The following is a 25,594-nucleotide window of genomic DNA, read 5'->3' as shown; positions in this document are numbered from 1 at the left end:
AAAGTTCGATTTATTTGCTCTTTTATAGTTTGATCAACCTTACCACCACGTTACATGTGGAAACTGTACTGTAATGTGGAGGATAGTTTAAACTGAATGGTTAATTTTCTAGCTTAGCAAGTGGCTAACAATGTTAGCTGGAGTAAGGTCAAATGTACAACACACTTTGTATCTTTGTCTATTTTATAGATAAGAATTTAAAACTATGTAAATCCAGTAGTGTATAATAAAGGTAATATCAGATTGACATGGCAGGAAAAAAGTTAAAAATACGTTAATGCATCGTAAGAATACACAAGTGAAAATAATGCTGGTTTAGTGAACAATAATTAAAGCTTTCTTTGTTACAGGAAAATAATTACTTTGTATTGAAACAACAGAGAAACGTCATACTCAGGGTAATGTAAAGCCGGTCAACTATTATTTCAATTTGTAAATGAAACTGCACTGTTCCTTTCGGCGATGTAGTGACCGATTTCTGTTGGGGTGAATAAAATAAAATATATTCCTAAAAAAAAAAGATTTGTGCGGGTATGGATTCACGCGCCAATCTACAAATAAGCCAATCAGAGCAGAGACGAATGAGCAGCAGCCTATCATCAAGCTAGCTAGTGTCATTTCCGGTCTTTATTGCGCGCGCATTAAACGCTCCAGCCAATGAGAGCCGGTCGTTCGCAGCAGTGTAACCAATCGTGTTCGAGGGGGCGGGTTCTATCCGAACCTTATTAACCACTGGAGTCACTTTCATCTCAACCATTCTACGATCCAACATGTCTGGACGAGGAAAGACCGGAGGTAAAGCCCGCGCCAAGGCCAAGACCCGCAGCTCCAGGGCCGGCTTGCAGTTCCCCGTGGGTCGCGTCCACAGGCTGCTCAGAAAGGGCAACTATGCGGAGCGCGTCGGCGCCGGAGCTCCCGTCTACCTGGCGGCAGTGCTGGAGTATCTGACCGCTGAGATCCTGGAGTTGGCTGGAAACGCCGCCCGCGACAACAAGAAGACCAGAATCATCCCGCGTCACCTGCAGCTGGCTGTCCGCAACGACGAGGAGCTGAACAAGCTGCTGGGAAGAGTCACCATCGCTCAGGGTGGAGTGTTGCCCAACATCCAGGCGGTTCTTCTGCCCAAGAAGACCGGCCAAGCGGCTCCCAGTTCTGGCGGGAAGGCGGGCAAGAAGGCCTCGTCTCAGTCCCAGGAATACTAGTCTAGTCTTGACCCCCCTAACACACACACACAAAAGGCTCTTTTAAGGGCCACCACCTTCTCTGGAGAGCGCTAGCCTGGGAGCATGCTAGCATGTAGCCGCGCAGATCGTGCAGCGACACAGACTGACTTGGTGACGCGGACATTTTCTCAGCAAAGGCCACGTTGATCTGCAAAACTCTTGGGTGTTAAAGGTCAAAAGTGACGTTATGGCTGACCGTTGTGACGTCAGCCGCTTTATTCTCTTTTTCTGACTGACTCCTGTTGATTCTAGCGCGCGACTTTTTTCTTTTTCTGACGTGATCCTTTTTTCCAAGTCAATAAAGAAACACGTGACCTCGAACCGCCTCAGTTTCCTGCTGCCGTTTGATTCGTGATCAACCGGATGTTGGCGTGCATTTGTCAGCCATGTGGTCGAACGTGTAATTACTACCCCACGCCATCGGGTGGCAGCATTTCCCCCCTTCGGTTTTTGGCGTTTGTTTATAAGGTTAAGGTAGAAGTTGTATGATTTTACGATTTTTTTTTTTCTTCCAAATTATCCCCAGCAATTTTTCATAAATAATCAAAATAAGAATAAAGAGAACAAGATGATACAATCCAAGTCTAAAGATGGAGAACATAGATCAAAGACAAAGGATACAAAGACTAACATAGAATAGAACATCATGATACTTTTACTCCACTCCTGCCCCCGAACTCAGAATTGTACAATTTAATATATTGATAGTTGCTTAAAAAGAGTAGATATCACTTATAAAAGTTGAGCGCTATTGGCATTGGAACATGTTTATCCTATTGTCTATTCCACAATAAAATGTAAAGTATATTATGAGAATATTAAGTAGACATCCACATAAATACACAGTCGTGTATGATTACACTTTAGAGAGGTTATTCTTTCTATACATGTATAACCTATAGTAGTTAAATTGGAACACTTATTTTTCTAGATGAATCCCTCATCCTCGTCAATAAAATAATAGTTTTTAAATGCTTTATATTTGTACTTTATTTCTCCAGCGTGTCTCGCTCGATCAAAGATGGTGTTGTGTTCAAAATAAACGTAAGTCATTTTTATTTGTATAGCGCTTTTCCAGACCAGGGTCACAAAGCGCTTAAACAATCAAAACAATATTCAATAAAGTATATACTTTAAAGGTAAAGATAAAACTGATAACACAACAGGAGTTCCAGAAAATCAAGGAAAAGCCTGAACAAATAAAATGTCTTAAGATGTTTCTTAAAAGAGTCAGTAGATCCATCAAACACAGAGGGAGAGCAAGATCGTTCCAAAGCTTAGGAGCAACAGTCTGGAAGGATTTCTCTCCTCTGGTCCTGAACCGTGTGCGAGGAACCATAAGTAGATTCCGATCCACAGACCTCAGAGCCCGAGCTGGGGTGTAAGGCTGGATCAGATCAGTGATGTAAGGAGGAGCCTGACCATGAATAGATCTGAAAGTAAGAACCAGAATTTTAAAGTTGATTCTGAAAGAAACTGGAAGCCAGGGAAGAGTTTTAAGGATCGGAGAAATGTGAGTTCTTCTACTAGAGCAGGTCAGAATTCTCGCTGCAGTGTTTTGTATTAACTGCAGGCGAGACAGATCCTTCTTGTTAAGACATGAAAATTAACTGTTACAATAGTCTAAACAAGAAGAAACAAACGCATGGATTACAAGCTCCAGATCATGTTGTGACAACATTTTCCTAAGTTTAGAGATTTTTCTCAGTTGAAGGAAACAGTTTCTGGTCAGTTTTCTGCAGTGTTGAACTAGAGACATGTCTTTGTCAAATACAACACCCAGGTTTCTCAGGCTCAGTTTGATAGACTGACTTAAGTCACCCAAGTACTGACTCAACCCTGGAATCTTATCATCAGGAGCAATAACCAGAGTTTCACAAGAGTTTATGTATAACCTATAGTAGTTCAATTGTAACACTTATTTTTTCTAGATGAATCCTTGCAAATAAAATAATAGTTTTTAAACGGCTTTATATTTGGACTGTATTTCTCCAGCGTGTCTCGCTCGATCAAAGATGGGGTTGTGTTCAAAATAAACGTGTGTATAAAATCTATATTGGTAGATTATCGAGGGCTTTCTACATTATCTTGGCTCGATGCATAATGTCTGTTTACAGTGTTTCTCTTTGGTATTCACACACATGAACAACAAACCGTTCCTGGATCTGACCCCCCCAACTACCTCCCCTTTCTCTCACACGCGGTCCAACAGCTTCACAACTTTGTCATCTGAGTCGAGCTGTGCGCGTGCGTGTGCGTGCGTGTGTGTGCGCGCGTGCAGCAGCTGCTGAAGGACTTCCAGAAGAATCTCCGGGAAACGTTACTGAAGCTGTACGTCGAAGCTCTCGCGGAATCACAGGACTCGTGACGTTGAGCCGTCAGTGACGTCACCAGCGGACACTTTTGAAAAGTCTTCTTCTGTTCGTCTTCAATGTCTCAGTGACTGACGTCTGCGTCCTGGTCCACGAGTGTCCGGGTCAGATCGCAGAGGATGAAGATGAGCGAACCTTCCACTGGACTGACCCCTGCTGGTAAGAACGACCTGTAATGTTTACATGAATCTGTTATATATATGTGTAATAGATCAGTTATTATGATATAATTTTTCTTCTCTTTCTTGGGTTTGTCATCACATTTGTTAGTCCCTGATTTGAACAACAATTAAATATATATGTATTTATTTATCCACTGTGTTTTTGCTCAAACTTTATTTACAAAATATTGACCACTTTATTAAAAACATATATTTATGATGTCAATTGAGTCTCTATTATTATGTCGTCTACACGTTTTTTTTCAACTTATCCTTAATTTTTTTTATATTCTTTTGTTTATTCTTCTTCTTCTTAATTATTATTATTATTATGCGACAGGAGGAAGTTTAACTTTTAAACCAGTTGAGTTATTTAAGTGTTTAATGGGAGCAGTTTAGTCAACGAAAGAAAATGTTTTTTTATTATTTATTCTTTTATCACTTAACATTTTTTCTGTGGGTCTTAAGTTTAGTTTTATTCACGACAACAACAAAAACATTTCTCTCTCATCAAGAATGGATTTGTTTCCATGTATATTAATAATTTCAGACGTTTGTTTTATTGTTGTTTTGTGTGTCATGTCTGGTCTTCCAATTAAAAATGATTTAAAAATGAAAATAAAAAAATAAAATCTGGTTCTGTTTAGACTGCTTCTGCAACTAAAACAAACTGATCCTTGGTTCAGAACCACCACATCCAGCCTGTGTGTCTTCTGGGTCTTGATATATGATGTTTTGACTGTTGTGTGTCCGTTTGTGCAACTGTTGTGCGTTTGTTTCCCTGCAGATCCTCAGAACCCCCACCAAGAGACGGACCAGACCACGGTCCTACAGGACTGTCCCGGGTCCACTCACTGTTCCGGTGGCGCGTCACTTCTCCAGCTCAGGTCCTGTCAAGACCTTCGGCTGAGGAGCGGCTCTCACAGACCCGTCCGGTCCAATTCCCTCGACCTTAGACAGAACCTCCCGAGAAGTTCTCCTGATGGTCTACACAACAGGCCCCTGACTCTGACCCATGGATTTGATGACCCGGATCTGTTGTCGGAACTCTTATCGGCTCCGGGCAGCCCACGACTTAGAACTTTACTGCTAAAGAACCGACCCAGAACCCCGTTCTGGTACCAAGGTATGAGTGGACTGACCCAGCAGGAGGATCCTGAAGGCCCGACCAGGGCACCTTCAAGGTCGAAGACGGACTTCAGTAAGGTCAGCGAGGTCCAGTTGCTCGACTATCACCGGCACCAGCGGCAAGAACGACTTCGGGACCAGCAGACCCAGAAGCTGGTGAGTCCACGTGACGACACCCCCCCAACCCTCACCCAAACATCTATCACCCCCCCTCACCCCGGCCAACAGCTGACTGCCGGGGTGAGGAGGGGGCGGGGGAGGAATCGGCCTTCGACTATTTCCGGAACCAGCTGGTTTCTGGTAACAAGTGAGGTCCATGTGAGCATGTTGATCCGTTCGTATATCTCTCCGGTCACATGACTCGGACCTGACAGATTTCAGAGCAACTCAGATCTGTGTGAGCACTTTGAGGTTCTGATCCACTTGGCTCCGTCATACACAAGTTCTGATCTATAAAATCTAGTCTGTGTCTTCAGGACTTTGTGTCATTTCTCTCGCAGGAGTGTCAGAGACTCGAGACCATCCTCAGTCTGTGCGCCGGACACCGGGACAGATCTAACCTGGAGGGCGGCCCAGAGACACCGCGACGAGCTGGAGGACCAAACTGGAGAACCATGGACCAGAAGAAGACTGGACCGGACCAGCAGAACCACATAGCAGGACCTTTCCCTGAGGTCAGTTCCTGAACTCCTTCTGCTACGTCTGCATCCTGAGAGGTTCTGTGGTTCTGATCTTGAGTTCTGGTTCAGCAGCAGTTCAGAGCTGTGGACCGATACCATCCGTCGGCAGTCGGAGCCATTCCAGACTCAGAAGTGAGCCTTTGACCCATCGCCGTGACAAACAGACTTCATTCTGATTCTGCCAACAGGAAGTTCTTCACATCACAGAGTCGGACCTCCAGGCTGGTTCCCCTCACAGCGCCCCCTACAAGCACCGTGTTGCACTGCAGGAGGTTAGTTTGTTTTTGAGACAGCAAGAGTCATATTGATATTTCAAGAATTTATATTTATTTATATATATATATATATATATATATATATATATGCGTCAATAAGATAAACAAATTCTACCAAAAATATTATTTTGATTAAAAAATGTTTAATAAAAGAATACATTCAATAAGAAAGATACATCTTCAAATAAAAACAAAAGTTGCTTTAAATAATGATAAAGAAAAGGATTTTCAATAAAAAAGTTCCATCAACAAAAAAATTGTTCAATCAAAAAAGGAGCTTTATCCAAAAAAAAATTCTTGGAAAGAAAAACATTGTCAATAAAAACAAATAAACTAAATTAATAAATACAAATAGTCTTTATTTAAAAATAAAAGTTGCTTTAATAAAATAAAAAAAAGGAAATAAAAAAGCAAACAATATTTGAGACAATAAATAATAATTTGAAAAAGTTGCTTGAATAAAAAAAAACTAACTAAAAAAACAATACATAATACATATCGAGGAAACTTTATTTTGATTGAAACTACTTTTTTCTATTGAATGATAAAGAAACAAAACTATATGAGACTTAAGACAAAGTGAGGTTCTGGTCTCTAACTTTCTCTCACCTCCTCTGACCTGCAGGAATATCTTCTGCTGTCGGATGTCCACCAGTTATTTGGACCTCCTGCTGCCCCACACACCTCCTCCTCTCAGGTAGACACGTTTCTTTCTCTCTCCTACAGTACAACAGCGCTAACACTGCCCTCTGCTGCTCACATGTAGGACTACATCACGGTCGGTCAAATGTGTCAGATGTTTGGTCATTTGAGCTTCTCGTCTTCCTCCTCCACACTCATGGACTCATCCTGCAGCTCCTCCACTCGCTGTGACTCTCTCGAGGTTTGTTCTCAAACATCTTTCCTCATTTGTTCTCCTGTTCCTCATTCTTTCTCTCACTGTTGATGTTCCTCCTCAGCCTGCAGGTTCCTCTCTGGACTTGTGTGGGTTGAACCAGGACGTGGAGCCTCCACCTCTCCCTGCAAAGAGTCGTCAGGTGAAGGTGAAACTCTGATGTGTTCCGAGGGTCCAGACTGACCTCAACGTTCTGTTCTTTAGCTGCTTCAGTCCAAGACAGGTCCGGTGGAGGCAGGCGTGAGTGAAGGGACATCGCTGGAGATCAGCAGGTCAGCTCAGGTGAGAGCTTGTGTCTTCAGGTGTGTGATGAGTCTCTGATGGACATCTCTCTGTCTTCATACAGATGGTTTTTACTGAGACGTCACAACATATCGAAGCAACAAACTTCAGGAGGAACCAGAGCTACGGTACCAACAAACTAATGTTATTCATGTTTTTATTCCTTCTTTTTTCTCTTATGTTCTTCTCCTTCTCCTTTATCTTGAAAATTCTTCATCATCTTCTACTTCTTTCTATTCCTTTTCTTCTTCTCCTTGTTTCTCTTCTTATATTTCTTTATGGTCCACTTCTTCTTCTTCTTTTTATGATTCTCCTTATTTGTCTTATTGTTTTATTATCATCTTCTACTAGTTCTTCTTATTCTTCACCTTCTTCTTCCAATTATTTCTTTCTTTCCTCCTCCTTTTTGTCTTCTTATTTTTCATGATCTTCTTCCTCTTCCAGTTATTGTTTTCCGTTGTCTTTTATTATCGTCTTTTACTACCTTCTCTTCTTCGTGTCCTCATTAATCTTTTACTTTTCTTTATCATATTCTACTACTTCTACTTCTTTTCCATTCGTTCCTCCTTCTTTCTCTTGTTGTTTTCCTTAATATAGTCTCATTCTACCAATTTCTTTCTTCTCCTCCTCCTCCGTTGTCTTCTTATTTTTCTTTATTGTCTTCTACTACAACCTTTTATTGTCCTTTACTTCTTATTTTTCTTTATCATCTTATACTATAATTTTTTTTATTGTCCTCTTCTTGTCTTTTTATTTTATTTATTTATTGTCGTTTACGACTACTTTTTCTTCTTGTCTTCCATATTTTTCTTCTTCTCGTTTTAGATGTTGTCCCAGTGCTGCTTGTTCTCCACATGAATTTAAACTTAGTCAAGAAACGCTGCAATAACATTTTCATCCACTAGAGGGCTCCCTCTCGTCCTCTGAACTTCTTGCTGACTGTCCCTCTCTTTCTCGCTTCTCTCTGCCTTCACTTCTTTAACCTGTTATTCTCCCTCCGTCTGTCCTCCTCAGATGTCTCTGCGTTGGATGGAGCGCCCCCAGGTGGCGTCCACGCCTCCGACACAGAGAGTCTGCAGAGCTCACTGGAGAGCTCCGACAGTCTGGAGAAGATCAACCTGTCTCGACACTGCTGTCTCCCAGAGAGGTGAGAGACTGTTACCATGGTAACAGACGGTCTGCATCCGGCTCTGTGTTTTTGTTTCTGTCAAGTGTTTCCATGACAACCTCCCGGTCTCAGGTGAGCTTCCTTCCCCGCGCAGGTCGGAGTGTCAGAGGACGGAGGAGACGCACCGACTCATGGAGCAGATCCACCTGGTCCAGACCCGAGTGAGGAACCTTCAGACTCAGAGAAACATGCAAACACACACTTACTGTCACGAACACTCGTCATCAGTGGCATCACAATATTGAACTTTTAAAATGTTTTATTGGGATGTTTTTTGAGCATAGAATCCCCTTTTTAGTCATTGAATTAATTTCTATTTTAAAATGTTTAAATTGTTTTTAATGAGTAATTTAATTTAATAATTTAAATATCATAGGGTAAAGTTTCTTTTTTTAAATAATATTTTCAAGATGAATGATTATTTTCACCTACATTTATGATTGATATTATTATTCCATGAATTTAAACATACATTTTCAATTTCAATTCATTATTTTCCTTATTTGTATTCCTTTAAATTCAATATGAAAATGTTGTCGCCACCAGACGATATAATTAATTTAATAATAATAATTAAATAAGTTATACATCATAGGGTAAAGTTTCTTTTTTTTTAATAATAATATTTTCAAGATGAATGATTATTTTCCCCTACATTTATGATTGATATTATTATTCCATGAATTTGAATATACATTTTCAAATTCAATTCATTATTTTCCTTATTTGTATTCCTTTAAATTCAATATGAAAATGTTGTCGCCACCAGACGATATAATTAATTGAATAATAATAATTAAATAAGTCTAAAAGTTTGATCAATTACCTCTGTACTCTATTGCTTTTGCCTGGTGTCACTATTATACCCACATTTTTAAATACTTCTATTATTAGAAGTATACTGATTTAAGATTATTGCATTTAGAATATTTATTTTTAATTTATATCAATTATAATATCAAACTCTATCTGCAATTATATTCAATTATTAAAAAACTTTCAACATTTACAATGGTAAATAAAACCATTCAATGTCCTGCTGGCACTGATGTTCTTCCAAACACCTGATCCATCTGAGCTTCCACAGCCTTCAGTGCAGTGATTTTCCAATGCAGTTGAACATCTGCCTTTCTCCACAGGAGGAGGTGCAGGTCTGCTGGCTGATGTTGGAGAAGGAGCACAGGAGGAGAGAGGAGGAGGAGAGGAAGCTGCAGACGGAGCATCAACAGGTGGAGGAGGAGGAGGAGGAGGTGAAGATGAGGAAGAGGAGCTCCAGCCACACTCTGGTGAGAGAAGGAGGTTTTCGAGAAAGTGTCGGTTCGGGATGAAGAACACGATGGACGACGCTCTGCTGTCCCGTCAGACTCGTCCGTTGACCCGGTACCTGCCGAACCTGCAGGAGGAGTTCGACCTCAGGGCTCACGTGGAGTCGTCGGGTCACAGCGTGGACACGTGTCCCTTCGTCCTGCTCACCGAGAAGATGTGCAGAGGTCACCTGGTCAAGATGGGCGGGAAGATCAAGTCGTGGAAGCGGCGCTGGTTCGTGTTCGACCGGGTCAAGAGGAACTTCTGCTACTACACAGGTGAGCAGGGGGAGTCCCCTCACTCTAGAGAAGCCGTCGTCGTCCCCTGGTTCGCTCGGGTTGGCGTTGAACCCATTACACTCATTAAGGAGGTTCCGGTCCGTCAGCGGATGAATAATTCATACCAGTTACTTGACGATTACTCGCAGGTTCTTGCCGCTGCCGACATGTGATGAAGATGATGAGGATGATGAAACGAGGTGCAAGTCTTTGCAGAGACCCGTGTTCTCGGGCGGGGACTTGCTCTCGGCCGTCGTCATTAATGAAGGAAACTGGCTTTTACTCTCGTTACCGAGGGACTTTTAACGATGTTTGTTTCGGCGCCGACGTGTTTATTTACAGAACCAGAACCGCGCTTTAGCTCCAGGACCCGACTCTTCACTTTGATGAGTTCAGGCGTCGCGACTGTTCTCAACTTCACTCTCCAATCTGAAGCCTTCGGGAACCAAAAAAGTCGGACCTTTGAAAAAGATCAACTGGACCTGCTCCAGCCCCGATACTTCTACTTAAAAACAAGTTCAAGACGATAAAAGTTGGAACTTTGTCAACCTTGTTAGACGAAGACGTGACAAGGGGGTTGTATTGGCAAGATTCACGATACACGGGCAACGATATGATATATTGCGATACTTTAGTAACAAGGATATATTTGTAGTATTGTCCAGTACTTGACTCTGGTGTTGCAGAATTTACAGACCACATGACTCTTGACAAAGTCGTAACTGATTTCCTTTGTTTTGAAACCAAATTATGTCCAAACATAAGCTTTAAAAACTGATGGGGTCGACTGTATCCTCTTGTCCTCAGTCATCACAGGTATCTTGCGGATGTAATGACTCCTGCCATTTATCGCCTGGAAGTTGAATAGCAACAAAATCATTAAATAATGACATGAAATGTTGCATATAAATAATAAATCTAAAAAAATAATTATTTTATTTATTCATAAATTTAAACTTATTTTAATTAAAATAGTACAACGGGTATTGGGACCACTTAAATATTTTGTTTACAATTTAATTAGGAGATTTAAATCATATAAAATGCATTTATTTCAAGATTAATTGCATAAAAGATGATTTTAATACAAGATTAAAGTTACATCTATTATGGAATATTAAATGCATTTATTGCTTGATTTAAGTCGTACAAGTGGATAGGACGTCATCAGCTCAACGCTTTTGCCTTTACGTATGAATTTTATCAGTTAACAAATACTTTTTTATTGTATGACTTTAATCTTTTAATAAATGTATACGTCTTAATTCTCATAATAAATGTTTATACAGCTTGAATCTGGTAATAAATGTATATAATGCAACCTTCATCTTGTAATTAATGTATACAACTAATACATATATTTCATACACTTAAACAAATGTTTTACAGAATTTACTCCACAATAGATATTGTGGAGCATAAATAAGTATTTTATACAACTTAAATCCTGTACTAAATTCAAGCCCTAAATCTTGTAATAATTTTTTTTACAACTTTTATCTTTTAATGAATATACTTGATACGGCTTTAATCTCATATTATTCTTATTTGTTTCTTTGAGTTGCCCCTAGTTGTAAGATTTAATCCATATATTAATTATGATTTAAATAAAATTTGATTAGAAAGAAAGATTTTTTCTCACCAAAATATCGATATAGTGCTGTTGACTAACGAGTGATTGACAGGCGACTCTCCTTCACAGACAAACGTGAGACCAGGCTCAAGGGCCTCATTTACTTCCAGGCCATCGAGGAGGTTTACTACGATCACCTCCGCAGCGCAACCAAGGTCAGTACATGGTCTCGACCCCGGGATAGAAGAAGACTCGTTTTTGACTCCTTCCTCTCGACCAGAGTCCGAACCCATCTTTGACCTTTTGCGTGAAAACGCGAGAGCGACTTTACTTCCTGGTGGCGCCGTCCGCTGAGGCCATGAGGATCTGGATGGACGTGATCGTGACGGGTGCCGAGGGCTACACTCAGTTCCTGAGCTGAACCAGAACCAGCAGAAAACCTGGAGTCATTTTGACAATTTTTTTTTAATAATTGATATCTTGTTCATGTTTTTTTCTAAACTTCTCTGATCCAATAAAGTTCTGGATACAAAAACAAGTTTGTCAGTGTTGACGACCAAACACACACCATGACAACACACTTTTTTTAAAGTTTTTTTTTTTTTTTAGAATGGAATAATTTAATTCAATAGTACATGTATTGAACGGTTGTAATAGTTGAATTGAATAATTTGTATATTGAAAAAATATTTTAAATTTTGTTTTTACGCATACAGTACAGTTTTATATTCTAATTTCAATAATAATTATTGATAAATTCAATATTTTTTTATTCGTAGCTTTAAAATTCAAAATAAAACTGTTAGAGTAAATGTTAAATGTTAAAGTAGATCCACCAGACAACACGTCATGTGACGTCCTTGTGTCGCACGATTCGCTGTAAGTCTGTTCACGTAGTGCGGGCAATTTTTGGGGTTTCTTCTAGTGACACTATTATACCAACATTTCTACATTGAATTGAGAGGGCCTAGAATTTAACTTTCATTTTTAATAATTGGAATAAGAAACTGAGAATATTCAAAATATTCAAAACGGAAAAAATAAAGAATTTCTATATAGAAGTGATCCTTTAAAAAAATGAAATACTAAAGAAAAAGCCTCAATAAAAAGATTTCAATAATTGAAATGTCGAGTTCAACCATCAATATTCCGATGGCGCCGATACACTTCCATACTGACGCACACAAACACACACAAGAAAGTTTTGAGTGTTGTTGAAATCCTGACGAAACCGTCGTCTCAAGACTTCGGCACCTTTTCCTATTTTTCTCATCCAGGGAACTTCACACACTTGAAACGTGTGTTTGGATCTGAGCAGAACAATGATGTGAAAAATATCTGGAGGGCGATGGGCAACATAGAGGAAGGAGGAGGGAGGAGGGGGTGCAACAATAAGATGAGAAGGTTCCTGCAGCAGTGGTTCGTTATTATCGTCACCTGCAGACATTAAAAATATCATAGTCCACTTCCTGAATGAACCGGTCATCCTCTGACACTCAGTTTCTCTCAGTCAAAATGGATTGGTTGATCAATACGGTTGAGAATCTAGCTTATCACGATATAAAGCAATGATTACGATATATACGATATATATTACTGTAGTAACAAGGATATATTTGTAGTATTGTCCGAGTACTTGACTTTGGTGTTTCAATATTTACAGACCGCATGACTCTTGATGAAGTCGTGACTGTTTTCATTTGGTTTGAAACTCAAAATCGGCTGGAGTCGACTGTATCCTCTCGTCCTCAGTCATCGCCAGGATCTCGCGGGATTTCATTGTTCCTTCAACATTAACAAAAAAACGTTCTACAAATATCTGCGTGTGAATTGTAAATCAAATTATTCTAATTTGTACACATTTTATTGAAAAGTAATCCATGAAACTGAACTATAATAACAATGCATTCTTATTTTGAAGCCAAAAAAGAATCGGTTCGGTTCCGTTGGGTCAAAAGTTGTTCCTGCTCAACTTTATGCCCTCGTCAGTTCAGGCTGTGATCTGTTTTTTAACAGAGCAAAAGTTGATGACAATAATTTGGAAAGAGATTCTGATGAAATGATGGTGAAAGCAACGCTAACCCCGTCAAACGTGAATTCGCTTCGCAGCTCCTCGCCGAGACCGGAGCACAAAGTCGGCCCAGATCCTCGACCACCATCTTGGACTTCAACTTTATGGTCTATCTCGGGTTGTGTGTCCAGATCAACACAACTGCCATCATAATGTAAACACTGAGTTCTCGGTGGACCAATTAAGCTCCAGAGCAGCAGCTGCTCCGGGGAGTCGTTCTCGCCGAGGCTGAGCTCCAGGACCAAGATATTTATCGTGGTTGCATCACTGCTCCAAGTTCTCTGAGATCGTGGTCACTGGTGTGAATGACTCAGGTAACGTTTACGAGGACGTCATGAGATAAGACGAATTGATGACTTGTTTTTTTTACTAAACATAACAATAAAAATGTTGAATGAATTTTAAAAAACTGGCTTATGGAAGTATGTCAGTCGCATCAGAATATTGATTTTGATTGACACTTTCATCTTTTTGGCAAGTATAATTTTATTCGATTTAAATGTTTTTTGTTTTTTTTAAGCATTTAATCATTTTTTTAATAACTTGATTTAATTATTTCTATATTGAAAGGATAAATTTAATGAGATTTTCTAATTTGAATATTGATATTTTTCATCAGACAGATTTTATTCAATGTTTATTAAACACAACTCTTTTCTAAAATGATTATTATTTTCACACAAAGGGTTTGACATCTATTTCTAAATAATAATAATTTACAATAAATAATGTAATATCCTTTAATTTGTCGACTTTTGAATTTAATTAGGAAATGTCGGAACTATCAAAGTAACATATTTTTTAATTACATTTAAAATACTACGAATAAGAACATATTGAATTAACCATCTTTTATCCTAACCGTTAATAGGTTTTATTAAGTATGAAAATATTAAGTCTTTTTAAATTAATTTATTCAACGAACGAATCAATTCAACCTTTAAAATACAGTTAAAAAAGAAAAGTAAAACAACAGAAGGTTTGAACATTTGAAATTCAACCGTTAAATAATCAGACGGCACTGATATACTTCTTTATTCGCTCATCCTTCCCTTCTTCCTGGAAGGAAATAAATAAGAATAAAGATATTGACTAAACTAAAAACTAAACAAAAAATCTGACATTTTATTTCACGTTAAACACTAATATCCACCAAATCTCTCTGACTTGTGAAGACGTGTACCCTCTCTGTATATAAGTGTGTGTGTGTGTGTGTGTGTATGACGTCCCATGATACATCCATGTAAAACAAGTGTGAAATAAGGGCAGTGTCCACAGTCGCTATAGCAACAGAGAGCAGCTTTTGAGTCTTTGAGTTGAGAGGTTAGCAGCAGCGCTAAGATGGTTTATATATGATGAAAATAATAAATACAAAACATAACATTTAATAATGTTTATTAAAAACCATCAGTTCTTAACTAGCAGATATAAATAAAACATTTATACACAAATACAACTCATCCACACGGCAGCTGTTGAAATCTAACATACTTTGTTTCAGCAAATGTTTAAAACAGGAAAAAGAATGAAGAGGAGCTAATGTTAAATCACTTATTGTCAATGTTTGAGTTTAACCAGTAAAAAACATGTCTGCATTAGGTATTCATCATCTTATAATATGCTCTTATTTATTAGAATTATATTTTTATATATTATTATATACTCTAAATTAACAAGTGTTCCATTTAAAATTTAATGAAAAGACAATAACTATTTATCTATTCTTGTAACTGTTGTTGGTATGTTTAAATGAATACACTTTGTATTCAATGTATTAACGTTAAAGTTGTATAAGTTTATCCGTCAATAAATTAACATTTGGAAATAAAACATTTAAATAGGTTTCTTTAGTGTCTTTAAATCATTCTTACATTGTCTGTTTGTAAGTTTTTTGTTTTTCTTCCAGTTTGTTTACATGTCGCATGTGCATCGACAACAACACAGATCCCGGTGAACCAATCAGCAGTAGGCGCTCGTCCGATCCAGCCAATCACCGACGAAGCTCTGTGCTTCCAGTAGCCAATGGCGGGTGAGTCCCGATCCCTGATGCAAGATCGCTGCAACCCAACGCACGTCTACGTCATCACGTCTTACAAAAACATTTGTAAAATAGAAATCTCAAGCATTTGCGACTAAAAGTGTTTCTCAACAAATCTTATTTTATAAATGAGGATATTTCTATAATAGAAACGTCGTTTTTTTTCACGTCACATTTTCTCCACTAAGAATAAACATATATTTTTTTTAAATGATGAACGGATCCACTTTGTGTTGCCGCCGCGTGTCACGTGATCCTCCGGGGGGGCGGAGGGATCCGCGTTGCCGTCACTGACGTAGTTTGTTGCTATGAGCGCTCAGGGCTGGAGCTCCATCACTTTACTCCTGGAACACAACAGAGACGCAACACAGACCCTCGGACACTCCGGACCACAAACAAAACACGCTCCTCTCTCGAACCGACACCAACATGGACCTCTGAGGTTTAAGGACCAACTGAACCGAAACTAAAAGTCGTGCTTTGCTTCAGCAACGCACCCTAAGAGTTCTGCCAGAATGGAGTAAGTTTTATTTTTTTTTATCATTCTACTATTTTATCTCAGCTGTCAAGACTTTTGTTATTGAACAGGAACTCGTTGTTTTGACTTTTGTTGGTTTGTCTTTTTTAACTTTTGCGTCGAATCGGTGTAACTTCCTTTAAGTGTCTTAACGAAGATGATCAGTGAAGACTTCATGACACTGAGGCAGGTTCGGCTCCTCTGGGGCCAAAAACTTCCCTTGTGGTTTTGACAACTTGTTATCCTCCGGGAGTCATTAGCGTGACTTGATGATACTGATGGTGTCTCAGATGCTATAAAGGTGTCACCCCCCCCCCCCCCCCCATGACCATGACCCTGACCTGACCCCCCCCTCTCTCTTTTTTCTCCTTCTCCGCAGGTGTCACAATGCTTCCCCAGTCCTCCTCTCCAAGACCCGTTTGTCAGACCGGACTCATCTCCAGAACCAGCTCGGACTGAACCGCAGAACCATCGGACCGCGCCATGGCCACATATTTCACCATTTCGGGAAGTGGTGGCGTTCGCCTGGTAGACCTCGGCGCTCTCTCTCACCCACGGGCTAGCAGCCAATCGCAGTGGGGCAGGGGGGCGGGACCAGAGGAGAGGACGCACTTAATTGGTGAGTCGAGGCAACTTTGTTTTTTTTTTCCCCACACCATCACAGTTTCAGGTGGGCTTGGCACTGCGGCACTCGGTCTTCCCGAACAGTAAGTTGGGGGACTAGCATCGGTTCGTGGGTTTCTTTCGTGCGTTCAGGGAACACCTGCCTCCAACGATACGTTCTCACATTGCGTTTTGGTTCTGTCCTCAGGTGATGGTCTCAGCGACTGGATGACTGAAGAAGTGGATTTCTCCTCGTACCTCCCGAACCCTCCCTCCCCTCCCTCCTCCAGTGGTCACTCCCTTCCCTCCTCGCCCCTCCATCATGACATCCAGGTGCCCTCCGACTTGGAGGTCATGACCTCTCTGCTGCAGGAAGAACTCGCTCAGCTAGAAGACTACTTCCTGTCGGACCCGCTGCCAGAGAAGGCGCCTCAGATGGGGAGATGTGAGCGAGGCTCGTCGCTGCCCAGTCCTCAGTCCTTCGTTCAGCTTCCGTACACCTCGTACCCCTGTTCCGCCCCGCCTGACCCGAGCCCCCTGCTGGTTACCTTGGCGACAGGAGAGCTAGACCTTTTGAGTATCTGTGGGGGACCAGTGGGTCGATCCAAAATCCCCAGACCTGTCCCCTACAGCTGTAATCGGTCAGGTGGGGCCAGTAGAAAGCGCATTCCCGAAGTCCACATCGGCGGTTTGAAAGTGATCAGCGGAGAGTCGTCCGCTTCGACCCCTAGTATGAACCTGGATCCAGCAGCCAGGAGGAGTTGTGGTATCGGTTGTACAAGTGAAGTGCGAAGAGGCTCGGTGTCAGCGAAGGATTGTTTCGGGCATGAGGGTCCAAATGCCGGGGTTGGTTTTTCCGGATCAAACTATGAGCCGCTGAAGAAAGAAGAGCTGTTGATGTACAGCATGACAGAGGTTGATAGTGAAGCACCCAGAACCACCAACCCCTGGAAGAGCGCCGGCGTCGAGTCCTGTTACCTTTCCCAACAGTCCGAGGTCTACCACGGCTTCTTGGGGAACATCCAGCCTAACGTCAAAGACGAAGGTCCGCAGGTCCAGCAGCACCACGCCCACTGCTCCTTTCTTGAGGATCCGGACTGTTCCGCCCTGCCAGGAGCCGGTCCGAGCTCCGATGCTCTCGCCGCCGGACCGACGTGCCGCCTGGACGAGGACCTCGACTTCCACCTGGACCTGGCTCCACCCGAGACCGGGAAGCGCAAACAGAAAAAGAGGGATCAGAATAAAACCGCGGCTCACCGGTAAGACTCTTGAAGCCCGGTACGACGAATGACCTGCTAACCACTTCTTTCTGTCACAGGTATCGGCAACGGAAAAGAGCGGAACTGGAGTCTCTCGAGGAGCAACTTCATCGCCTGGAAGGACGCAACCGAGAGCTGCGGGACAAAACGGAGTCCGTGGAGCGAGAGATCCAGTACGTCAAAGACCTGCTGATCGAGGTTTACAAGGCGCGAAGCCAGAGAGCGAAACCGGATTCTGTCATCCCTTTTCCAACATAGCTAACAGACACACAAACGCACACTTGTTTCATTCTACGTGAACGCGTACAAAAAGGAGTTTTACATCCGTTACGACTCATGGTTCCAAGCTTACGGGTAAAAATGACAATCACTGTCCATCCATCAACGCCGATCTTTTCTTGTGATTCCTCTTTTTGTACGGCTGCGTTCGTCTGTTCAGAGTCGCTCCATAGTCTTTCATTTCGCTATTTATTTCGTGTTCGTTTGTGCTTTGGGCGGTGCCGATAATTCTTGAACGGTCTCTGCGCCAATGCGACATCTTTTTTAGATCGAAGTGGAGAACAGTCTTCTTCACAAAGATAGTATGAAACGTGTGTTTGTGTTTGACTAACAATATACTCATTTAATGTTTACACAAACCCCGACACTGGTCGACAACATCGCAATAACGTTGTTTCATCAGCTCCGACGTGTCGCCATTTAACATGTGTTTGTTTGGAAGTTTGCTATAAATAAAGCTTGTCAATAAAAAAGTTAAGACCCATTTAAGTCTTTGTGGAGACAAAGCCACGTCCAGTCTCTTGGCACCATAACTGGTACCGGCATGTTCACGGTGCTCGTGTCAGAGATGGTCATGTCATCAATGAGTCTTCACTGATCTTGGACCCTGAGAGGGACCCGGTCTTTGGACCGGATTTGTGTTTGGCCCTCACGATAACGCAATGCAACCAGTTCCCGACGGCGGAACAAGCAGAGCGTCGGACTGTTATGCAGGCGTCGTCCAAACAGTCGATCAACCTGCGGAAGAAGCTCGGCGGCAGATGAGGAAAAGTACTGAACGGGTCCAACTGTCCTAGAAGTCTGCAGGCGGCCGTCCGGACCTCCTGGTGAGAGTGGGTCAACGCCAAGTCCAGGTCCGAGTTTCTGAGAGGAAGCTGAAAGCGTGTGGTCGACCCGCGGGCCAGTAGAGAAAACAGGGTCAATAGTTCCGCTGCCGTCTCCCACAGGTCCATCTCTGGCAACAGATCGGAGAGCAGTGACGCTCCGGTCCTCGACTCAGAGACTGCTGCTGCTGAGAAAAACGAGGAGTCTTCTGTGACGTGGGTGAGAGACCGCTCTGGGTCAAACAGGAGGAAGCGGGTCAGCAAGGAGAGCGGAAGCCAAAGTTTTTGAGGAGGCAGTACCTCCATGGCCTGTAAAGAAGATCAGACCAATATGTGAGACTCCTGATGGGCTCTGGACTCACAGAAAATAAACTGACCTGCAGAAGACCAAGAAAGATCCCGGCTTTGTGGTACTGGTCTAGGATCCGGAAGATGCAGACTGGAGGGACATCTAGAGCAAATGGGATCATCAACAACTTACAACTCAAGTCCCAGATGCAGGCGAAACTCCGTTCCTGGTTCTGGGCCACGCGGTCTGCGGGGAGACTGTTGGAGAGGAAACAGGTCTGGTTTGTGGAGGAATTTGGCCTCAGCAAAGTGAGGAGGACCAGAACCACTCAACATACATCAGCCGAACCAGAGCGTCCACACTGGTGTGGTCGGATAGGAGAGACAGGCAGGTCCTGGGGTGTTTTGAGAAGACCAGCAGGGAGACCACTAGCAGCGAGTAGACCCCTGACCAGAACACAACTTTGTGTCAGTGCCACAAGCTTCACCCAAGATCAAAGGTCTTACCGTGGGCTGAACTTGAGTCCTTGTGGTCCGCTTCGAGCACCAGCCTTCTTCTGAACAGGGTCTTAAACTGGACCGGATCTATCCCAGAAACGCCCTCTGCAGTCTGATATCAAGGTAAATAGATTTCTATCAACTTCAAAATGACATTCTACTTTGTTGACCTTAAATCTAAATAACACATTTTGACATAATGTTAAAGAAACCCGAGGTGGTAAGAATACTTTTTAAAGCCGTTTTTCAAGGTTTTCAAGGTGTTTCTACTCAACTTTTTATGGTTTTAAACCTGAACCTTCTGAAAAAGGCTTCAACATGAAAACATCTGACAAGTTCATCAGGACTTGAATATGGATTTAAAAAAAAAAAAGTTAAGGTGGTTTTTGAGCGTTAGTGGCTTTATTGGTTGTTCCGTCCATTCTTGAACTCACCGTTAGAACATAAAGGTCGTGCTGAAGAAGTGCTGGGATACAGGATTCCATCAAGGCCTCCATTCTGTGAGGAGAACAGTCTAAATTATGACACTGGTCCGGCTGACATCTGACATATTCTTGGACCTTCAGTTAATGAACCAACCTCTGCCACTGCTCCCTTCTGACGGGGTCCTGGTCCCAGATTATCAGAAGAACAACCATCATCTCTCCAATGATCTGAAGCTGCTGTGCGAGGGAGTGAATGAGACAAACCACAGGACAATTACAACCCGAGTCTGGCACCTTGATGAGGTCCAAGTCCTCCACGCAGTCCTGGAGCAGGCCACACAGCAGGTCTGCCAGACCCTCTTCTCTGCTCAGATGGATCCACTGGATGGGGTCAGTGAGGATCAGATTGTTCAGGGTCTTCAGAGTCTGGAGGATGTGGTCTGGTTCTGCACCGGTCTTAAGCTGACCAGGGAAGGAGAGAGGAAGTTAAAACTGTGCAGAGTCTCAAAGGTGCTGACCAGAACCTGAACCTGGTCACCAGAGTCTTGAAGTCTCGAAGACCGGTCTGGAGTTTGTTCAACTGGTTTACTTCTTGGTCCATGTCCTGAAAGAGATCCCTGGATATGTCAGGAGTTCTTCAGCGTATAAGGGAGACGTGTGTTAAGATACCTGTTCCTGTTCCTCCTCAGAGGTCTGCGCCTGATGGTCTCTCCTGCAGAACAACAACAAACTTCAGTCTCATGACTCCACCTGGTCTCATGTGACAGTGGTCACCTGGTACTTGGCTCTATGCTAGTCCAGTTTCTCGGTCCCGATCTCTCGATAGGAGACTCAGCGCGAGTAACGGAGGAAATTTCCTGTGATGCTGCTGCAGGAGTTACACCTGTAACCGGGTCGTCTACCTGCTCACAACATAGTCTTTCGTCTTCAACTGTTTGCACCTGGATCTGATTGGACCGGGCCGTGACGATCCCGTCTTGAGTGGTTCCACTCTCCTGCCATGGACCGAACTCTCTCTCGTAGTCGATACTGATCCGAGACCTGCTGGACCACAGACCCGTCAGTCAGTCAGTCAGGCTGGTGGTCTGTAAAACGTACGACTCACCGAGGTTCCGGTCGTTCCTCGCACTGAGGCGAACTCTCGGGCGCCACCGAAGACCTGCTGGTTCTCCTGGATTCAGTGGACTTGAATAGAAAGTATTTAGTTGTGTCTCTGATTTTTATAATTTGTGCTTCCCAGTATTCACACAATTGAGATCCTGTTTTCTTTCTGACCTTAACGTTGTGCCGCTTCTCCTCCCACAAATTTTATCCGAGTTGAACCGTTCAAAATGTTATCAATTCGTCTTTTCCGAAATGCTGGCTTTGTTCTAGCTTTCTTTTATCTCTTCCACTCTTTCTTTTATTCCTCTTTTTCTACCCCATTCTTTTCAATGGGGAAAATCTTCAACTCATGTTTCAACTCCTTCCACTTTGACCTACTACTTCTACTTTTACTACGACTTCTACTACTAATACTACTACTACATGTATTTTTACTACTAATTCTACTACAACTTTTATTTTTCTACTACTTCCACCGCTAATCCTACTACTAATACTACTATTACTTCTACTTTTATTACTAATTCTACTACTATTTCATATTCTACTACTTCTAATTTAACTACTAATTCCACATATACTTCCACTACTACTTCCACTTCTAATACTACTACTACTTCTACATTTACTACTAATTGTACTACTACTTTTACTTTTCTACTACTTCTAATTTTACTACTAATTCCACATCTTTTACTTTAACTACTAATTCCACTAATACTTCCGCTACTGCTTATACTCCTAATACTACTACTACTTCTACTACTATTTATGCTACTAATACTACTAATACTAATTCCACTACTACTTCCACAGCACAGCAGGGTCAGCATCCACTCTGCATTTTCTTCTGGAAATGCACTCTTTCTAGTTTATTGTTTCATTCTCCTGAGTGGTACCGACCTTGAGAGGTACCGTTCTTGAGAGGTCCTGTTCGGCCCCCGGTGTGGGTCCATGGTCCGAGCTGTAAGAAAAGTCTGTCAGACTCCAGATGAAGCTTAAGACCATCTTCAGAAGGAGCTAGTTTCCGACCTGGGTTCTGATCTAGTTTCAGACCTGGGTTTTGATCTAGTTTCAGACCTGGGTTCTGATCTAGTTTCAGACCTGGATTCTGATCCTTCAATAATCAATTTCGGTGTGGATTTAGCTTCGCTGGGTTCCGTGAAGGTCTTGGTCTCCTCCTGCAGGATCGTCGTTGACTTGTCTCTGACATCGTACGTCACAACTACACAGTGGGAGGTCGGTCAGTGTCCACGTTGAACTTCTCATCGTTGCAGTGAAATCTCACCTTTGAGCCGATCAGCAACAAAGGGGTGATGCAGGAGGTCCGGCCACGACAGCCGCTCTCGAGGGTTTTTGGTCAGGAGGCCTTGCAGGAATCTCTGAAGGACACAAGTGTTGAAGAAGTTCTCTTTAGCTCTCAGTGATGTATATCCATCAGAATATTGAATTGTTGATTTTATACGTCAAATGTTGTTGTTTTTCAAGCATTGAATTATTGAAAGTTTCTTTTAAATTGAATTAAATATTTTTTATTTATAATTGAATTATATATATTATTATTTTAAATTATTTTTTCAAGTTGAGTAAACATTTTTACACACTGATTTTTATGTTGCTTTTAAGAAAATAATAATAATAATATTGGGTGAAAATAGCTGAAATCTTGCCGTTGCTTTAGAATCCACCATTGACGCGCCAGATCGTCCATGTCGTCACGTGATCGCCTGCACAATTATATCAACATTTTTATATTGTTTTTAATAGTTTACGAATTTAAGTTTTTTAATTTTATTAAAAATATTAATTTTGAAAATTATAATTGGTGTAACTCTAAAAAACGTTAATTTAGAAAATGTTCAATTTTCTTTATTAAATTATTTTTTTAAACATATACAACCTTCAATGTAAAAAGTATTGAATTAAATTATTAAATCATTTAAATATAGAAATGATTTAATTCGATTTTCTTTCAATTCAATTCTAAAAAAAACAACGAAATTTAAATCAAAAATTCAAAGTTTAAACATTTGAATTCCACCGTTCAACATTCTGATGACAGCGATCTACTTCCATACTGCCTCACCTGGCAGGTGTCACTCATGGAGGTAGGCCACGTGACCGGCTCCCTCACGATCAGCTTCACCAAGTCCACGATGTTGCAGAAGAAAGGAGGCGCCCCCGTGTGGACCTCATAGAGAACACAACCCAGAGCCCAGAGGTCGGCCGTGTGGTCGTAGGGCTGCTCCTGCACCTGCTCCGGGGACATGTAGATCGGTGTCCCCTTGAGGGACATGTGCACGCTCGTGCAGGTGCTCATGGACCAAGCGAACCTGGGACACAGGGAAACCTTCACGGCTCTGTGGAACCAGTGGTTCTGTCCAGAACTTACCCGAAGTCACAGAGCTTCACGGACCCGTGCTGGTCTAGAAGGATGTTCTCGGGTTTGAGGTCTCTGTGAAGAACATGCCGACAGTGCAGGTAGTGGAGCGCTGAGACCAGCTGGCAGGAGATCCTTCTGACCTGAGAGAGACGGGAATAGAGGGAGACAGGAGAGAGGAGGAGACAGGAGAGAGGGGGAGACAGGAGGAGACAGGAAAGAGAAGGAGACAGGAAAGAGGGGGAGACAGGAGGAGACAGGAAAGAGAAGGAAACAGGAAAGAGGGGGAGACAGGAGAGTAGGGGAGACAGGAGACAGGAGGAGACAGGAAAGAGAAGGAGACAGGAGGAGACAGGAAAGAGGGGGAGACAGGAGAGTAGGTGAGAGGAGGAGACAGGAGTGAGGAGGAGATAGGAGGAGACAGGAAAGAGGGGGAGACAGGAGAGTAGGTGAGAGGAGGAGACAGGAGTGAGGAGGTGACAGGAAAGAGGGGGAGCCAGTTGAGAGGGGGAGACAGGAGGGAACAGGAGAGAGGGGGAGACAGGAGGAGACAGGAGGAGACAGGAAAGAGGGGGAGACAGGAGAGTATGGGAGAGAGGAGGAGACAGGAGTGAGGAGATAGGAGGAGACAGGAAAGAGGGGGAGCCAGGAGAGTAGGGGAGACAGGAGAGAGGGGAGAGAGGAGAGAGGAGAGAGGAGGAGACAGGAGTGAGGAGGAGATAGGAGGAATCAGGAAAGAGGGGCGACAGGGGAGAGGGGGAGAGAGGGGAGAGGAGACAGGAAAGAGGAGGAGATAGGAGGATACAGGAGAGAGGAGGAGACAGGAAAGAGGGGGGGAGAGGAGGAGACAGGAAAGAGAAGGAGATAGGAGCATACAGGAGAGAGGGGGAGAGGAGGAGACAGGAAAGAGGGGGAGAGAGGAGGAGACAGGAAAGAGTGGGAGCCAGGAGAGAGGGGGAGACAGGAGAGAGAGGGAGACAGGAGAGATGGGGAAGAGGAGAGAGGAGGAGACAGGAGTGAGGAGGAGATAGAAGGAGACAGGAAAGAGGGGCGACAGGGGAGAGGAGGAGACAGGAGAGAGGGGTAGACAGGAGGAGACAGGAAAGAGGGGGAGACATTTTTCATAAGATAACTATCTTAAAATAAAGTCAGTCATGTGGTCAGTTTATTAGAAAAACAACATGTTTCCCTGTGAGTAGCTCGTGTTCACGAAAGGTCGGCGACCCCTGCCCTACACTGCCTCTGTTCTACCTCACCTGGTGTTCGGCCAAACTCCCCTCGTCCTTGAGGATCTGGTGCAGCTGACCTTCGGCGAAGTCCGTGACGATCACCACCTGAGATGAACCTCCTGATGAACATGGAAGGTCGAAGGTCACTTCACCACGAACTCACGTGTCTCTCCGTCTCGTAGCTGTCCAGCAGCCGCACGATGTTGGGGTGTCGCAGGTTCCTCATGATGTCGGGCTCGCGCCTCATCAGACGGAGCCTCCGGGCGGAGCAGCCGGACTTGGTCATGAACTTAAGAGCTACGACCTGACGGCGGCGGAGACAGGAGATGGTCATGGAGTCAACATCGACGCTCGCGGGAGCCTCACCTGTCCGGTGCCTCGTCTGCGGCCCTTGAACACCTGTCCGTACGCACCTCTGCCCACCTGTCTCATCACATGGTAGCCCTCCATGCTGCCATGTTGGAACTGTGCGAAGGAGAAGGTCAGTCTGAGCGAGTGTCTCACTCCTGAAGCTCACCCTGGAAGTGATGTCACACAGAAACACTTTGTTGTCAAAGCTGCTCTGATGAGTCGCAAACCTCAGAGAGACAAGAGCCTGGATCTGAACTCATGGTGGACGTCTTTCATGTTTCATTTCAGTGGAAAATACTGATGTTTTTAAAGTAGTAAGACAAAGATCTTGGGGTTAATTTATCTGCATTTGTTTTAGGGGCCTTCGGGTCACATTGACCCCGAGATA

General features: G+C 42.8%; 4 protein-coding genes across 7 annotated transcripts; 3 read left to right on the top strand and 1 right to left on the bottom strand.

The window, feature by feature from the left end:
* Positions 1 to 676: 676 nt before the first annotated feature.
* Positions 677 to 1,544, top strand: h2ax (H2A.X variant histone). Its single transcript, XM_087807162.1, has one exon. It carries the CDS (start codon positions 771 to 773, stop codon positions 1,200 to 1,202), a length of 432 nt encoding a protein of 143 aa, XP_087663288.1. The 5' UTR covers positions 677 to 770; the 3' UTR covers positions 1,203 to 1,544.
* Positions 1,545 to 3,664: 2,120 nt separating this feature from the next.
* On the top strand, positions 3,665 to 11,985 carry phldb1a (pleckstrin homology-like domain, family B, member 1a). Its single transcript, XM_087808135.1, has 16 exons — positions 3,665 to 3,754; positions 4,544 to 5,040; positions 5,385 to 5,558; positions 5,634 to 5,696; positions 5,753 to 5,836; positions 6,465 to 6,536; positions 6,606 to 6,722; positions 6,799 to 6,876; positions 6,939 to 7,016; positions 7,081 to 7,144; positions 8,031 to 8,163; positions 8,279 to 8,345; positions 9,324 to 9,470; positions 9,548 to 9,767; positions 11,470 to 11,555; positions 11,621 to 11,985. Exons 1-16 carry the CDS (start codon positions 3,715 to 3,717, stop codon positions 11,759 to 11,761), a joined length of 2,061 nt encoding a protein of 686 aa, XP_087664261.1. The 5' UTR covers positions 3,665 to 3,714; the 3' UTR covers positions 11,762 to 11,985.
* A 3,668-nt stretch (positions 11,986 to 15,653) lies between these two features.
* On the top strand, positions 15,654 to 18,585 carry atf5a (activating transcription factor 5a). The gene is made up of 4 exons (XM_087807548.1): positions 15,654 to 15,969; positions 16,346 to 16,585; positions 16,778 to 17,828; positions 17,888 to 18,585. Exons 2-4 carry the CDS (start codon positions 16,450 to 16,452, stop codon positions 18,084 to 18,086), a joined length of 1,386 nt encoding a protein of 461 aa, XP_087663674.1. The 5' UTR covers positions 15,654 to 15,969; positions 16,346 to 16,449; the 3' UTR covers positions 18,087 to 18,585.
* stk36 (serine/threonine kinase 36 (fused homolog, Drosophila)) lies at positions 18,424 to 25,341 on the bottom strand. Of its 4 annotated transcripts, none has more exons than XM_087807544.1 (19): positions 25,222 to 25,341; positions 25,019 to 25,159; positions 24,883 to 24,960; positions 23,639 to 23,769; positions 23,333 to 23,579; positions 22,535 to 22,628; positions 22,279 to 22,471; positions 22,150 to 22,210; positions 21,248 to 21,327; positions 20,917 to 21,186; positions 20,812 to 20,854; positions 20,681 to 20,746; positions 20,437 to 20,604; positions 20,297 to 20,376; positions 20,152 to 20,215; positions 19,727 to 19,829; positions 19,558 to 19,666; positions 19,309 to 19,477; positions 18,424 to 19,240 (listed from the first exon to the last, which is right to left on the bottom strand). In XM_087807544.1, the coding sequence occupies exons 1-19, from the start codon at positions 25,303 to 25,305 to the stop codon at positions 18,680 to 18,682; spliced, it is 2,742 nt and encodes a 913-aa protein (XP_087663670.1). In that variant the 5' UTR covers positions 25,306 to 25,341; the 3' UTR covers positions 18,424 to 18,679. The 4 variants fall into 4 exon arrangements, with proteins under 4 accessions (XP_087663670.1, XP_087663671.1, XP_087663672.1 ...); XM_087807545.1 differs by having other exon boundaries at positions 20,917 to 21,183; XM_087807546.1 differs by having other exon boundaries at positions 22,351 to 22,471.
* Positions 25,342 to 25,594: the final 253 nt, after the last annotated feature.

The sequence above is a fragment of the Callionymus lyra genome, chromosome 14, assembly GCF_982586985.1.
Source record: "Callionymus lyra chromosome 14, fCalLyr1.hap1.1, whole genome shotgun sequence".
Classification (NCBI taxonomy): domain Eukaryota; kingdom Metazoa; phylum Chordata; class Actinopteri; order Syngnathiformes; family Callionymidae; genus Callionymus; species Callionymus lyra.
This window is presented reverse-complemented; position numbering and strand designations above follow the sequence as displayed.

Excerpts from the sequence above, each read along its gene's own strand:
- h2ax (XM_087807162.1), top strand. The coding sequence starts at position 771 with ATGTCTGGACGAGGAAAGACCGGAGGTAAAGCCCGCGCCAAGGCCAAG.
- phldb1a (XM_087808135.1), top strand. The coding sequence starts at position 3,715 with ATGAAGATGAGCGAACCTTCCACTGGACTGACCCCTGCTG. Across the intron at positions 5,697-5,752 it reads GAGCCATTCCAGACTCAGAA|GAAGTTCTTCACATCACAGA; the intron begins GTGAGCCTTTGA and ends TTCTGCCAACAG. Across the intron at positions 8,346-9,323 it reads TCCACCTGGTCCAGACCCGA|GAGGAGGTGCAGGTCTGCTG; the intron begins GTGAGGAACCTT and ends CTTTCTCCACAG.
- atf5a (XM_087807548.1), top strand. The coding sequence starts at position 16,450 with ATGGCCACATATTTCACCATTTCGGGAAGTGGTGGCGTTCGCCTGGTA. Across the intron at positions 16,586-16,777 it reads GGAGAGGACGCACTTAATTG|GTGATGGTCTCAGCGACTGG; the intron begins GTGAGTCGAGGC and ends TTCTGTCCTCAG. Across the intron at positions 17,829-17,887 it reads AATAAAACCGCGGCTCACCG|GTATCGGCAACGGAAAAGAG; the intron begins GTAAGACTCTTG and ends TTTCTGTCACAG.
- stk36 (XM_087807544.1), bottom strand. The coding sequence starts at position 25,305 with ATGGAGGGCTACCATGTGATGAGACAGGTGGGCAGAGGTGCGTACGGA. Across the intron at positions 22,211-22,278 it reads GAAACTAGATCAGAACCCAG|CTCGGACCATGGACCCACAC; the intron begins GTCGGAAACTAG and ends CTTTTCTTACAG. Across the intron at positions 20,855-20,916 it reads AGCATAGAGCCAAGTACCAG|GAGAGACCATCAGGCGCAGA; the intron begins GTGACCACTGTC and ends GTTGTTCTGCAG.